Genomic DNA, 13,840 nt, shown 5'->3' with positions numbered 1-13,840 from the left:
GCAGGGAGGAGAGGGGGAGGGAGGGAGAGACAGAGAGGGGGAGTTATCAGTGAAGATAATATACTATACACTGTATAGTATTATTTATTAATTACAATATATAATACACAGTAATGGGACATAATGAAGAGTTGCTTACTTTCAGTATCTCTTGGTGATTCTCTGATGCGTAGAGTCTGCCATCCCGGACAATGTCCTCTATCAGCTGCTGGTAGTCCTCTTCAAAACAACAGACAGGAAGAAACACAGGGTTACATTACTTAGCTGACACAAAAAGTTTATTAAGATTCCACCATCAAACACATCGTGTCACGCTGTACATTATAGTTGACTTAATAAGGCACTGTTGAATGTTAGGGAGTCTGAGCAGCTTAGAAGTGTAGAAGTTACAGCAGACTGACCATCGTAGGTGACATAAGGGACTTGGAAGCCCTTGCCACTGTTGCCCTCATTGGACTTGAACTGGATCCAGAGCTTGCGGGAGCGGGAGGTGAAGGCGATTGGCCGCTCGTACGTCTGACACGTCTCATAGGTGGTGATGGAGGTGGGCAGGGCTAAGGGATGAAGAGGGAGGGGCTACATTTAATTGACAGACAGATGGACCAACCAAGAGTTGAAATAATACTTAAGATAGCATGATAGACTAACTACAATAATGTAACAATCTAATTGCCTGGCTAGCTGATGAAATTAAATATCATGCTGTCTGTTTGGCTGGCACAGTAATGATTTCCTGGTTGTGCGTACCACTCTTCCTCATGACGAGCACATCTCCACACTCGTCTTCGATGGGGAGGAAGATCTCAGGCACCACAATGAGGATGCGTCTCTTGTGAGGGGGGTTGATGGTCCAGATACAGTCTACATTGGACGGGTAGTCCCCGGGGTAGTTAGGAGACTCAATAAAGCCTGTAAAGTCCCCCAGCTCACCACCACACACCTGGTCTAAGACAGGGAGAAGAGACTTGGATGAGTCAGGAAGCACTGGAGACAATGACTTTGAATTGAACTAATTTAGCAGCAAGGAACATGTTTATAGCTTAGAGCAGTGGTTCTTTTTTTTTTTTTTGTAATAGTAGAATGCACAAGGTGACATGTCTAAATTGGTTAGTGCATCATCAGTTCCTCTTGTCATGTCAGTCATTACATACCTCAGAGAGCTATTTATAACTTGTCAGAAATGTCCAGATCAACTAGCCCATGTCAGCTACTGTCTTTATATTTAGGTTTTTTAGTCCACAGATATTGTTGTCATTTTTTTGTCACTCAAACATCACATGAATACACATTAGACATGGCAAAATGTATAGGATTGCAAGAAAATTTGCTTCAAAACTGAAACATTTTCTTTGAACCCCATGACATAATGAGTAGAAGTGCAGGAAATATAAGCTTTAAACCTGCAAAATTCTCTTGTGTGAACAGTTTGCCATGAACAGTGATGTGCCTACAGACATGGAGAATGCAGGGGGCGCCAGAATGTTCCCCAATGCTGGGAACTGAAATGTTTTAGCACGTGTCACACCAAGACAACTTGTCATTTGAGATCCTCTAACCATGTGCAACACTAAAATAATTCACTGCACTAATGGGAGACTGGCCTTACTCTTGCAGTGAGAGACGTTGGTGGCTCCGTCAAAGTCGGTGGTGGTGTTGCCAGGGCAGGTGATGCAGTAGTTCTGTCCAAACTCTGACTGGTAGGTACCGGCTGGGCAGCGGATACAGCGGTGGTTACTGGAGTTGTAGTGGTGTCCAGGAGCACAGTGGACTACGGAGAGAAACACACACACAAACATGAGAGTAATACACACACACACACTCTCTCTCTCTCTCTCTCTCTCTCTCTCTCTCACCTTTGACCTCACAGTCCCTGAAGGCGACAGAGCCCTCGTACTTGGTCATGAGGCCACCTCCACAGGAGAAGCAGAGTACACGGCCAGGCTCCGGCTGGAAGGAGCCCAGGGGACAGGGGTTACAGGGACGGAACCCATCTGACGAATACTGACCAGCCGGACACTGGCCTGGGAGAGGTGGAGAGAGGAAGAGGTTAAACAAGGCTCTATAACGTACATCTCTTCAACTGACCTATAATGTTGGAAGTAGAACTTCAATGTTTAATGAGATGGAGTCAGTTCTAGAGTACCGCTGGTGAGGTTATGAAATCCCTTGTGAATCAAAAGACAACGCCCAACGTGGGGCTCGAACCCACGACCCTGAGATTAAGAGTCTCATGCTCTACCGACTGAGCTAGCCGGGCTGATATATAGATGGAATCCTGGGTCTTTGCTGCTATCTAGAGGACAAAGTGGGAAACAGACCATGGTCTCCAATAGAATTGGAATACTGTTTAATAACCACAGGGTGGTGCCAAACCACAGCGGACATAAGACTGCCACAAGCACACACACACACACACACACACACACACACACACACACACACACACACACACACACACACACACACACACACACACACACACACACACACACACACACACACACACACACACACCTCCGCACTGGGAGATGTTCTTGGCCCCGGCGATGCCCTGTCCCTCGGTGCTGGGGCAGGGTTCACAGGACAGCTGACCCATTGTGTCCTGGTATGTACCAGGGGGACACACGACACACTGATCATGGTCTCCACTATAGTACGTCCCCACACCACAGATCACTGAGACAGGGAGAGAGATAGACGTACACACAGAGAAAGAGAGATGAGAGAGACATGTTTAGCATATCATGTGGTATGGTATATCCCACATACACTGCATAAACAGAGACGGAAGTTGGCTTTAGCCTACACACACTGTGTCAAACTGCAGCTGTGATGTATAGGCCAAAATAAAGTAAACCCCAACATAAAGTTGGGCGTTGGACCACCACAAACCAGAACAGCTTCAGTGTACCTTGGCATAGATTCTAGAAGTGTCTGGACCTCTACTGGAGGGATACGACACCATTCTTCCATGAGAATTTCCATAATTTGGTGTTTTGTTGATGGTGGTGGAAAACGATGTCTCAGGAGTCACTCCAGAATCTCTCTTAAGTGTTCAATGAAGGTGCATAAAGACGGGGGAATTCAGTTACGACGTCATTGTTTTTAGCTACAGAGTTCTTCAACTACGACGCGCGACCTGGTTCAATGTGCTAGTAAATCAGCACAATCGACTTTTCCCGTTTTTCAAATTGCCGGCGTCTTGGAGCTAGAATTGGGATCGTGTAGGCCTATACCGATACAAAAAAAAGGAGTAACGGAGAGTAATGTACAATACGCCGAACGTAGCAAAAAAGGTATTTGTGGTAAGTACATGGGGGCACCTTTATGCACATTCACCATTAGATCTGGTGACTGAGACGGTCATGGAATATAGTTTACATCGTTTTCATGCGCATCAAACTATTCGGCGACCACTCAGACACCCCTGTGGATGGGGGCATTGCCATGGCAGACAAAACATAATGGGCAACTGGGCCTGCCCAGCATTTTTATACATGACCTTAAGCATTATGGGATATTAATTGTTTAGGAATTGCTCAGGAACCAAACCTGTACAGAAGCACCTGCTTTCAATATACTTTGTATCCCTCATTTACCCAAGTGTTTTTATTTATTTTGGCAGTTACCTGCACATGGAACAGTAAGCTACAACAACTCCATATCCCAGGATGCCTTGCACAGGATGCTCACCACACTTGCCGTCCCGTAAGACCTGTCCGGTGCTGCATTGCTCAACGTGCAGTGCAGGTTTCTGGGCCACCTCGTACTCGGTACCAGAGAACTGGATATAGAACTGCTGCTTGTTGATGGACTTCCTCAGGGTCCGCATGGCACTCTGTAACCTCTGCTTCATACGCTCCCTCACACACTCCACGTTACACGAGTCTGGGGAGTGGAATACACACAGTCAGTACACACACACACACAACAAATACACAGAGTCCACGTTACACGAGTCTGCAGAGAGGAATATACAAGCACACACACTCGATATAACAGAAAGCTCACATTGCTCACACCCATACAGAAATAGGTTACATGAGTCTAAAATGTGGCGTATATGCAATCAGCACACACACACACACACAATCACATACACACACACTGACCTGAGGTTGCACAGTCACACTGACCTGAGGCTTCCTTCATCTCCATCTCAAACTCAGCTGTGATGTGGGAAACCTCTTTGGAAGGGGACTTGCGTCCACGCCGCCGCTTCTTGGACGAGTCACACTTCAGATTGACAAAGGTCACCTGGCAGTCGTCAGTACATGGGAGCGGACTCCCTGAGAAGAAGGGGAGGATGAGGAAGAAGATAAGAAGAGGAAGTTGATAGGATGCTGTTGTGCATTGTTTAGTATTGTTTGTTTCGGAGTTATGGCAGGTGTAAGGGCACAGCTCAGGGCACATCTAACTGTTGGTTTATATTACTGCTACAGTATCTTGCATCGTGTATACCTTCTTAGTCTTAGTTCGGTCTGTATTACTTGATGCTGTACACTCTAAGTTAGGAGTAGCCTGTGTTATACAGTACAGCTTCTACAGTCATTTAGGAGTAGCAGGATTTACCTTGCAGGCTCGGCTTGGACATCTCTCTGTGTTTTTCCTTGTTCCTGGGTCTTAGGTGACACTTGGCATCTTTGACCTTGAAGCGGGCCTTCTGCTTGATGGGCGGGGGTAACGTATCTTCATTTACATCAAGGAGAAAGACACAGATATACACTAATGGATAACCTTTTGACATCTTATGAATAACATCATAATTAGGGACAGGAGTTTTATCCTGATCACCTGACCTGACCAACTCCGGGCCCTTAATGATGGTCCACTGCCCATGGCATATGATCACACACTTCAGAGAGCATCTCCAGGCCACCTTTATTGGTGTTCCCTGGTTGAGGTGAAGTTTAGGTCAGAGAGGAACTAACACAGCCAAATGCTTCATCACGCTCTGCCTGTCTCTCTGGCAATGAAGGCAAAACCAAAAACCCACATCGTGCCGGCGATCAGCAGTCCAGCCGACACCAGGGAGGCTTGTAGACGGAATGTGTGTGTTTGTGTCTGTTTGTCGGTCATGTATTGGGTGGTCGGGATTGCTGTCCTTTTAACGAGGTGCTGGAGACACGCAAGGGTCAGTGTGTGTGTGTGTGTGTGTGTGGTTATGGGTACGCTGAGTGGATAGGAACATTGAGATCGGAGCCAGGTAAACACACAGCACACTGAGAGGCCATGAAGGGCTGTGTGTGTGGCTCTGTCCATTAACCACTAACAACATACTCACCAGGACACCACTGGCTCCAGTTTGCTGCTGAAAAGCAGAGGCGCTGAATGGACTGAGCTGTTAGTGGTTTGGGACTCCACATTATCTGTCTTGATCATCATCATCATAACCATCATCATCGTCACCGTCATCATCATCATCGTCACCGTCATCATCATCATCACCACCATCATCATCATCACCACCATCATCATCGTAACCGTATTTCATATCACTTAACACTCACACCCCCAGCCAGATGGTGAGTCTTTATATCTCTCCATCTCTATCTCTCTCACACACACTCTCCACCTCTCTCCCTCTTTCTCTCTCTCTCCCTCTCAGTGCATTCCTCTGGCCGTGCGAAGGCCCTCTCCCTGTTCAGAATCTACAGAGTGCTGAAGGAAATATAGGAGTGACGATATGGCGAGCACCAAAGGCAGGGGAGTGAAGATTCCGATGGAGGGAATGAAGAAATTGAGGGATTTAAACTCAACGGCAACGAGAGAAGTGAAAAGATGTCAACTGCATCGACACTACAAGGTCATGACCGAGCTGCGAGACCCTGATCTCATGGTATGTGTGTGTTTTAGCTGAAGTGGTATGGTTAAATATCTTTATATTGAACAAAGCATGACATCTCTGTCCCATAATACATGTCCCATAATGCATTGCATACCTGCACAGGTGAGCAGGGCGGTGGTGGCGTTCCTCTTCTGCGGTGCCTTCCCAGGTTGCACCGGCACACCACAGCTTAGTGTGTAGCTGTTTTCAGAGTCTGGCGGGACACACACAAGTACATGTCAGTTACAACCCTGTCCATCCAAGATCGATCCATTTAGACCAGCTCTGCTTGCAGTATCCCTGTCTTCTGCCACTGGCTGACTTGTTTATGGCTATTAAACTGACAGCACTGAGGGACAGGGTGACATGGGACATGAGGAAATATGGGATTGCTGTCAAAGTGATAGAGGGGTCCGTCTGAGGAGCAGTGTGACCCAATCTCCCTGCTACGCTAACTGCCTGGGGTGTGTGTGTGTGTGTGTGTGTGTGTTTCTCTTGGCTAGTTGAGGTTCTGATGGAGTGCGGAGGAGTAAAATACTTGTATTAGTTTTCTATGGCCTCACTTTCTCTAGTATTTAAGAGTTACAAGAGACTGCCATATGAAGTCTGCCATAAAAGAAAACACACTCACACACACCTCAGTCACACACACACACACACACACACACACACACACACAAGTGCATACATACACATTCCCTTATGGATGGAGAGAAATTATTACAGAACCCGAATGACAGATCTATGCTCACTCATGAATGTTCACGCACACTTACACACGCACGCACGCACGCACGCACGCACGCACACACACACACACACACACACACACACACACACACACACACACACACACACACACACACACACACACACACACACACACACACACACACACACACACACACACACACACACACACACTCACACATCTAGATAGTCAAATGAGGGATGAAGACTTCAGAGCTCATAAAGTGGGATGTGAATAAAGTGCAACCACAAGAATTGAAAAGCTTTCCATCTCCCCCAAATTAAGACATTCTCAAGAAAGATAAAAAAGCAATATTATTTCACTTTGTGTTTGAGCGCTATCCATCAGTCTCACACTACAGCAGCCAAACCAAACGGAGCAAACGTCTACTCAAAACAGTCCCAACAGAAATATGGCAGGCCCGATTAAAGAATGTAATTGTTTTACAGATGTTCGTCTGTGTTAAGCACATTCGCAGAAGGACCAGGGCGCCTGCATTGACAGCCAATAGCTTTATAGCCATTTATAGCCTTAGGGGCAACACCAGACGAAATCACTCACTGAGTGAAATACTTTTAGCTGAAATGCCCCCTGATGGATCCTTTGGCCAGTGACTGAGAAAGGTAGGTAGGTAGATAGATAGATTAGTTCTTTAATCTGAGCCCTTCATTCAAGTGGGAGCTCTGCTTGAATGGAGAGCAGCGTGAGGACTGGCCTTGGCCTCTAGAGGGCAGCAGAGAAAGCGGAGTGGCTGGAGCTCAGTAAACACGCTGCTACACAGGCATTGGTCATCGATAAGAGTCAGCTGAATACTAGCGCATGGGACTAAATCTCACCAGACCAGTCCAGATCAGAGAAGGTAGAGGATTAATGTAGTTTAACCAGAGAAGGAGGGAGTGTAGATTGCAGATTGAGGAGAGTCAAGGTTAAAGGCTAGGATTCTGCTGGGGAGATAGAGTGAAGGTTTGGTCTTTGAGTAAAACAATTCCTCCTTGCTGTAAGGTGTGTGTGTGTTGGGGTGTGTAGGACTGAGCCACGTACCTGCGAGGAAGAGTGCGTTGGACGGACAGGAGAGGGAGCACACCTCCACCCCTCCTCTCTTGTCACAGCTGAGCTGGGCGCGCGGCGCTGGCTTCCCGTCGGCCAAACACTTCACCGCCTCTGAGGAACATAGAGGGTCACGTCACCGTGACAACCACCGACCCGTCACAGCACAAAAACGATGACACACACGCACACTCACACACACTCTCCTATGTGTATAGAAGACACACACACACACAGTAGACGTTTAGGTGCTTACTGGTGCAGTCCTTCTTGTTCCAGTGGAGTTTCTGACCGGGCGGACACAGACACTCATAGCCTCCCTGTGTGTTCACGCAGCTGTGCTCACAGCTCCCGTTGTTAATGCTGCACTCATCTATGTCTGAGACACAACCACATAGAATACAGTCAGAGGGTGTGTGTGTGTGTGTGTGTGTGTGTGTGTGTGTGTGTGTGTGTGTGTGTGTGTGTTTGCGTCTGCGCACACATACGTGGTTGGGTATCATCAAAGTTCAGAATGACATCATCAAGACAGAGCATGTGCTACATGTGAGTGTGTGATGTCATCAGTGTGAGACAGACAGCTCATGTCCTCTCCGTGCTCTATATCTGACTGACTGGTATCTGTTGACTGCTAATGAAACGCCCTTAAGACAGTGGCCTGTTTAGTCTACCTCTGAAGAACATGGCTGTCAGTCAGACAGGGCCAGGTGAAGTGGGATCACAACACACACACACCTAATGCCCCCCGCTCGACATGTGTGTAAACAGGTACAACACACACACATGCACACACAGGCAGGGACGCAGGTACGGAGGGCTATTCAGGGGAACTGAGGTGCGAGTGTGTTTTTGGCAGCTCCGTCTGCACGTGCTCGGTCACCCCTCACCAACACACACAATGAAAAAACTCTTTCTCTTTCTGTTTCTCTCTCTCCCCTCTCTTTCTTACTCTCTCTTCCTCCTTGTCAGTCTCTCAGGGCTTCTCACTTTGTGTCAATCAATTCATTTCTATCAGTGCCTCTCCCTAGCTGCCTGTCTATCTCTTTCCCATATCTTTCTAAGTATGTGTGTGTGTGTGTTTGTGTGTGTGTGCGTGCAATCCCATGCATGTCTGTGTTATACTCACCTCCGCAGTGTGTGAGGCCGTACAGAGTGTATCCTTCCTGACAGACACAGTCGAAGTTGCCAGGGTAGTTGACGCAGGTGTGGTCACAGGTCCTCTCAAAGGAACACTCGTCAATATCTGAGAGGAGAAACAGATTGTATGTAATGCTACTGTTTACACACAGGGGCTGTCCAAAAATAGCACCATTCCCAATATAGTGCACTACTTTTGACTAGAGCCCCATGACAATCTATTCCCTATATAGTGCACTACATTGGACCAGGGCTCCTAGGGAATAGGGTGCCATTTGAGATACTGCCATGAACTGGACAATAGTGGGTCACTCTGACCATGCCCTCACCAAGGACTGATGGACAATATAGACAGTTAGGACAGAGTTAACACTGACCATGCCCTCACCAAGGACTGACGGACAATATAGACAGTTAGGACAGAGTTAACACTGACCATGCCCTCACCAAGGACTGATGGACAATATAGACAGTTAGGACAGAGTTAACACTGACCATGCCCTCACCAAGGACTGATGGACAATATAGACAGTTAGGACAGAGTTAACACTGACCATGCCCTCACCAAGGACTGATGGACAATATAGACAGTTAGGACAGAGTTAACACTGACCATGCCCTCACCAAGGACTGATGGACAATATAGACAGTTAGGACAGAGTTAACACTGACCATGCCCTCACCAAGGACTGACGGACAATATAGACAGTTAGGACAGAGTTAACACTGACCATGCCCTCACCAAGGACTGACGGACAATATAGACAGTTAGGACAGAGTTAACACTGACCATGCCCTCACCAAGGACTGACGGACAATATAGACAGTTAGGACAGAGTTAACACTGACCATGCCCTCACCAAGGACTGATGGACAATATAGACAGTTAGGACAGAGTTAACACTGACCATGCCCTCACCAAGGACTGACGGACAATATAGACAGTTAGGACAGAGTTAACACTGACCATGCCCTCACCAAGGACTGATGGACAATATAGACAGTTAGGACAGAGTTAACACTGACCATGCCCTCACCAAGGACTGATGGACAATATAGACAGTTAGGACAGAGTTAACACTGACCATGCCCTCACCAAGGACTGACGGACAATATAGACAGTTAGGACAGAGTTAACACTGACCATGCCCTCACCAAGGACTGATGGACAATATAGACAGTGTCTACATGACAGTTAGAACAGAGTTAACATCCATGTTGTCAGTACAGTATTGTGGATATTGAATGCATTGAGTTTCACTATGGGGAGTTGTTTGAACTGTCTTTTGTTTAGAGTGCTTTCCACTAAAAGGACAATACATCTGAGCTGTGAACTGTCAGTGGGGAGACAGTGGATGTGTGTGTGTGTGTGTGTGCTGGAGGACTGGACACTGCAGGAGTATTTGAAAATATTCTGTCTGGAATAACAGTGTACATGCAACCTGGTTATGTGGTTGGGGGTCTAAATAGTGACAGGGACAGGGTTACAGGTGACAGGGTGATAGGGTGACAGGGTTACAGGGTGACAGGTTGATAGGGTTACAGGTGACAGGGTTACAGGTGACAGGGTTACAGGTGACAGGGTTACAGGTGACAGGTTGATAGGGTTACAGGTGACAGGGTGACAGGGTTACAGGTGACAGGGTTACAGGTGACAGGGTTACAGGTGACAGGGTTGACAGGTTGAGGGTTACAGGTGACAGGGTGACAGGGTTACAGGTGACAGGGTTACAGGTGACAGGGTGATAGGGTGACAGGTTGATAGGGTTACAGGTGACAGGGTTACAGGTGACAGGTTGATAGGGTTACAGGTCACAGGGTTACAGGTGACAGGGTGATAGGGTGACAGGGTTACAGGTGACAGGGTTACAGGTGACAGGGTGATAGGGTTACAGGTGACAGGGTTACAGGTGACAGGGTGACAGGGTTACAGGTGACAGGGTTACAGGTGACAGGTTGATAGGGCTACAGGTGACAGGGTGACAGGGTTACAGGTGACAGGGTTACAGGGTGACAGGCGACAGGGTTACAGGTGACAGGGTTACAGGGTGACAGGGTTACAGGTGACAGGTTGATAGGGTTACAGGTGACAGGTTGATATGGTTACAGGTGACAGGTGACAGGGTTACAGGTGACAGGTTGATAGGGTTACAGGTGACAGGGTTACAGGTGACAGTTTGATAGGGTTACAGGTGACAGGTTGACAGGGTTACAGGTGACAGGTTGACAGGGTTACAGGTGACAGGTTGACAGGGTTACAGGTGACAGGTTGACAGGGTTACAGGTGACAGGGTGACAGGGTTACAGGTTGACAGGGTTACAGGTGACAGGTTGACAGGGTTACAGGTTGACAGGGTTACAGGTGACAGGTTGATAGGGTTACAGGTGACAGGTTGATAGGGTTACAGGTGACAGGTTGACAGGGTTACAGGTGACAGGTTGACAGGGTTACAGGTGACAGGTTGATAGGGTTACAGGTGACAGGTGACAGGGTTACAGGTGACAGGGTTACAGGTGACAGGGTGACAGGTTGATAGGGTTACAGGTGACAGGGTTACAGGTGACAGGGTTACAGGTGACAGGTTGATAGGGTTACAGGTGACAGGTTGACAGGGTTAGAGGTGACAGGTTGATAGGGTTACAGGTGACAGGGTTACAGGTTGATAGGGTTACAGGTGATAGGGTTGACAGGGTTACAGGTGACAGGTTGACAGGGTTACAGGTGACAGGTTGACAGGTGACAGGGTGACAGGTGACAGGTTGATAGGGTTACAGGTGACAGGGTGACATGGTTACAGGTGACAGGTTGATAGGGTTACAGGTGACAGGGTTACAGGTGACAGGGTTACAGGTGACAGGTTGATAGGGTTACAGGTGACAGGTTGACAGGGTTACAGGTGACAGGTTGACAGGGTTAGAGGTGACAGGTTGATAGGGTTACAGGTGACATGGTTACAGGTGACAGGTTGATAGGGTTACAGGTGACAGGTTGACAGGGTTACAGGTTGACAGGGTTACAGGTGACAGTTTGATAGGGTTACAGCTGACAGGTGACAGGGTGATAGGGTTACAGGTGACAGGGTTACAGGTTGATAGGGTTACAGGTGATAGGGTTGACAGGGTTACAGGTGACAGGTTGACAGGGTTACAGGTTGACAGGTGACAGGTTGATAGGGTTACAGGTGACAGGGTGACATGGTTACAGGTGACAGGTTGATAGGGTTACAGGTGACAGGGTTACAGGTGACAGGGTTACAGGTGACAGGTTGATAGGGTTACAGGTGACAGGTTGACAGGGTTACAGGTGACAGGTTGACAGGGTTAGAGGTGACAGGTTGATAGGGTTACAGGTGACATGGTTACAGGTGACAGGTTGATAGGGTTACAGGTGACAGGTTGACAGGGTTACAGGTTGACAGGGTTACAGGTGACAGTTTGATAGGGTTACAGCTGACAGGTGACAGGGTGACAGGTTGATAGGGTTACAGGTGACAGGTTGATAGGGTGACAGGGTTACAGGTGACAGGGTGACAGGGTTACAGGTGACAGGTTGACAGGGTTACAGGTGACAGTTTGATAGGGTTACAGCTGACAGGGTGACAGGGTTACAGGTGACAGGTTGACAGGGTTACAGGTTGACAGGGTTACAGGTGACAGGTTGATAGGGTTACAGGTGACAGATTGATAGGGTGACAGGGTTACAGGTGACAGGTTGATAGGGTGACAGGGTTACAGGTGACAGGTTGACAGGGTTACAGGTGACAGGTTGATAGGGTGATAGGGTTACAGGTGACAGGGTGACAGGGTTACAGGTGACAGGTTGATAGGGTTACAGGTGACAGGTGACAGGGTTACAAGTGACAGGTTGATAGGGTGACAGGGTTACAGGCGACAGGTTGATAGGGTGACAGGGTTACAGGTGACAGGGTTACAGGTGACAGGTTGATAGGGTTACAGGTGACAGGGTGGCAGGTGACGGTGACAGGGTTACAGGTGACAGGTTGATAGGGTTACAGGGTTACAGGTGACAGGTGACAGGTTGATAGGGTTACAGGGTCTGTGTCAGTAAGGATATCTGCTCACTAAACAACACCAAGAGGTGTTCTTCGTGGAGACTTCCCGATCCAATTCAGTCTTTCAGACAAGCCCTCCAACCCAGGCCTGGGAAAGATCAGACCAACTCACTGTGGTCAGGACCAGTGGCTGTATGTACAGTATCAAGCATCTCTGAGTAGGAGTGCTGACCTAGGATCAGGTTTTGTTTTATAATTGAATTATTCAACTTTAGTGAGACCGATGTAATGACATATTTGGGTGGCTGACAGTAGCAACACATTTCTTCAGTCCAGCGTCTCCAACTCACCTGGGCTATTTCAATACCAAGTCATCTGGGCTGTGGAGATTTACAGAGGCTAAAAATACGGTGTGTTGTGATAAAGTTTGTCATGAGGAGGAAGTTGTTGAGGCCTGGCTTCTGTTGGCTGCTTTGCTACAGTCCTCCAGGCAACTGTCTATATGACGGGCTCGGGTTACATTATCATACCTGATTAATTAAACTAGCATCAGACCACAACCCCAGCCACCGCGCAGCACTGGAACGACTTGTATCATCTCATTTCACAGAAAGGTGCCAGTTGTTGGCTTGGCTGATGTGCAGGTGTCTGTCTGTTTGTGCGGTCGGGTGTAACACACCCAAGGACAGTGTCCCTGTTTATTAAAACACCAAAGAATGTAGCCTGTCTATTGCCTCTTAATAAGCATACTGTGTCTGCAAAGCTAAAGTTCTGCTCCCTCTGTCGTCTTGACCTCTACGATATTGTTTTAATACAGCTACCTGTAGGGAGTCTTTATGTTCCTGGTGATTATTGCACACCCCATTCTCCATCACCCCTGCCCTTGTACAGGCACAGGGGCTGCCTAAAGACTCTCTCTCCGGAGGAACCTGGCATAGCTGTAGGTCTTCTCCAACACGTATTACCAGGAGCTATTTTCCCTGGAAGAGCTTACCAGCATGGAAAGAATTAAAACATTAAATAAATAAAAGTTAAAAATAAAAATCTGAACAGAAATACCACTTG

The 13,840-nt window shown here is 47.7% G+C and overlaps 1 protein-coding gene and 1 non-coding gene across 6 annotated transcripts in view; both read right to left on the bottom strand.

Annotated features, from left to right (window-relative positions):
- The window catches only part of LOC112217173 (signal peptide, CUB domain, EGF-like 1), a 144,642-nt gene that overhangs the window by 2,990 nt on the left and 127,812 nt on the right, over nt 1-13,840 (bottom strand). For 3 of the 5 annotated variants that reach the window (XM_042300216.1, XM_042300218.1, XM_042300219.1), the window contains 13 exons: nt 8,752-8,868; nt 7,882-8,004; nt 7,620-7,739; nt 5,943-6,041; nt 4,573-4,689; nt 4,113-4,289; nt 3,694-3,888; nt 2,515-2,676; nt 1,854-2,021; nt 1,607-1,768; nt 748-945; nt 402-554; nt 140-219 (listed from right to left, as the gene is read on the bottom strand). In XM_042300216.1, coding sequence (XP_042156150.1) covers nt 140-219; nt 402-554; nt 748-945; nt 1,607-1,768; nt 1,854-2,021; nt 2,515-2,676; nt 3,694-3,888; nt 4,113-4,289; nt 4,573-4,689; nt 5,943-6,041; nt 7,620-7,739; nt 7,882-8,004; nt 8,752-8,868 — 1,871 coding nt within the window. The remainder of the gene's footprint in view (nt 1-139; nt 220-401; nt 555-747; nt 946-1,606; nt 1,769-1,853; nt 2,022-2,514; nt 2,677-3,693; nt 3,889-4,112; nt 4,290-4,572; nt 4,690-5,942; nt 6,042-7,619; nt 7,740-7,881; nt 8,005-8,751; nt 8,869-13,840) is intronic. The other 2 variants (XM_042300217.1, XM_042300220.1) reach the window with 1 other exon arrangement.
- trnak-cuu lies at nt 2,185-2,257 on the bottom strand. The gene has a single exon. It is a non-coding gene; the product is annotated as a tRNA-Lys (tRNA).

The sequence above is a fragment of the Oncorhynchus tshawytscha genome, linkage group LG17 (assembly GCF_018296145.1).
Source record: "Oncorhynchus tshawytscha isolate Ot180627B linkage group LG17, Otsh_v2.0, whole genome shotgun sequence".
NCBI lineage: Eukaryota > Metazoa > Chordata > Actinopteri > Salmoniformes > Salmonidae > Oncorhynchus > Oncorhynchus tshawytscha.
Note: the sequence above shows the minus strand (reverse complement) of the source record. Positions and strands in the feature narration are given on the sequence as shown.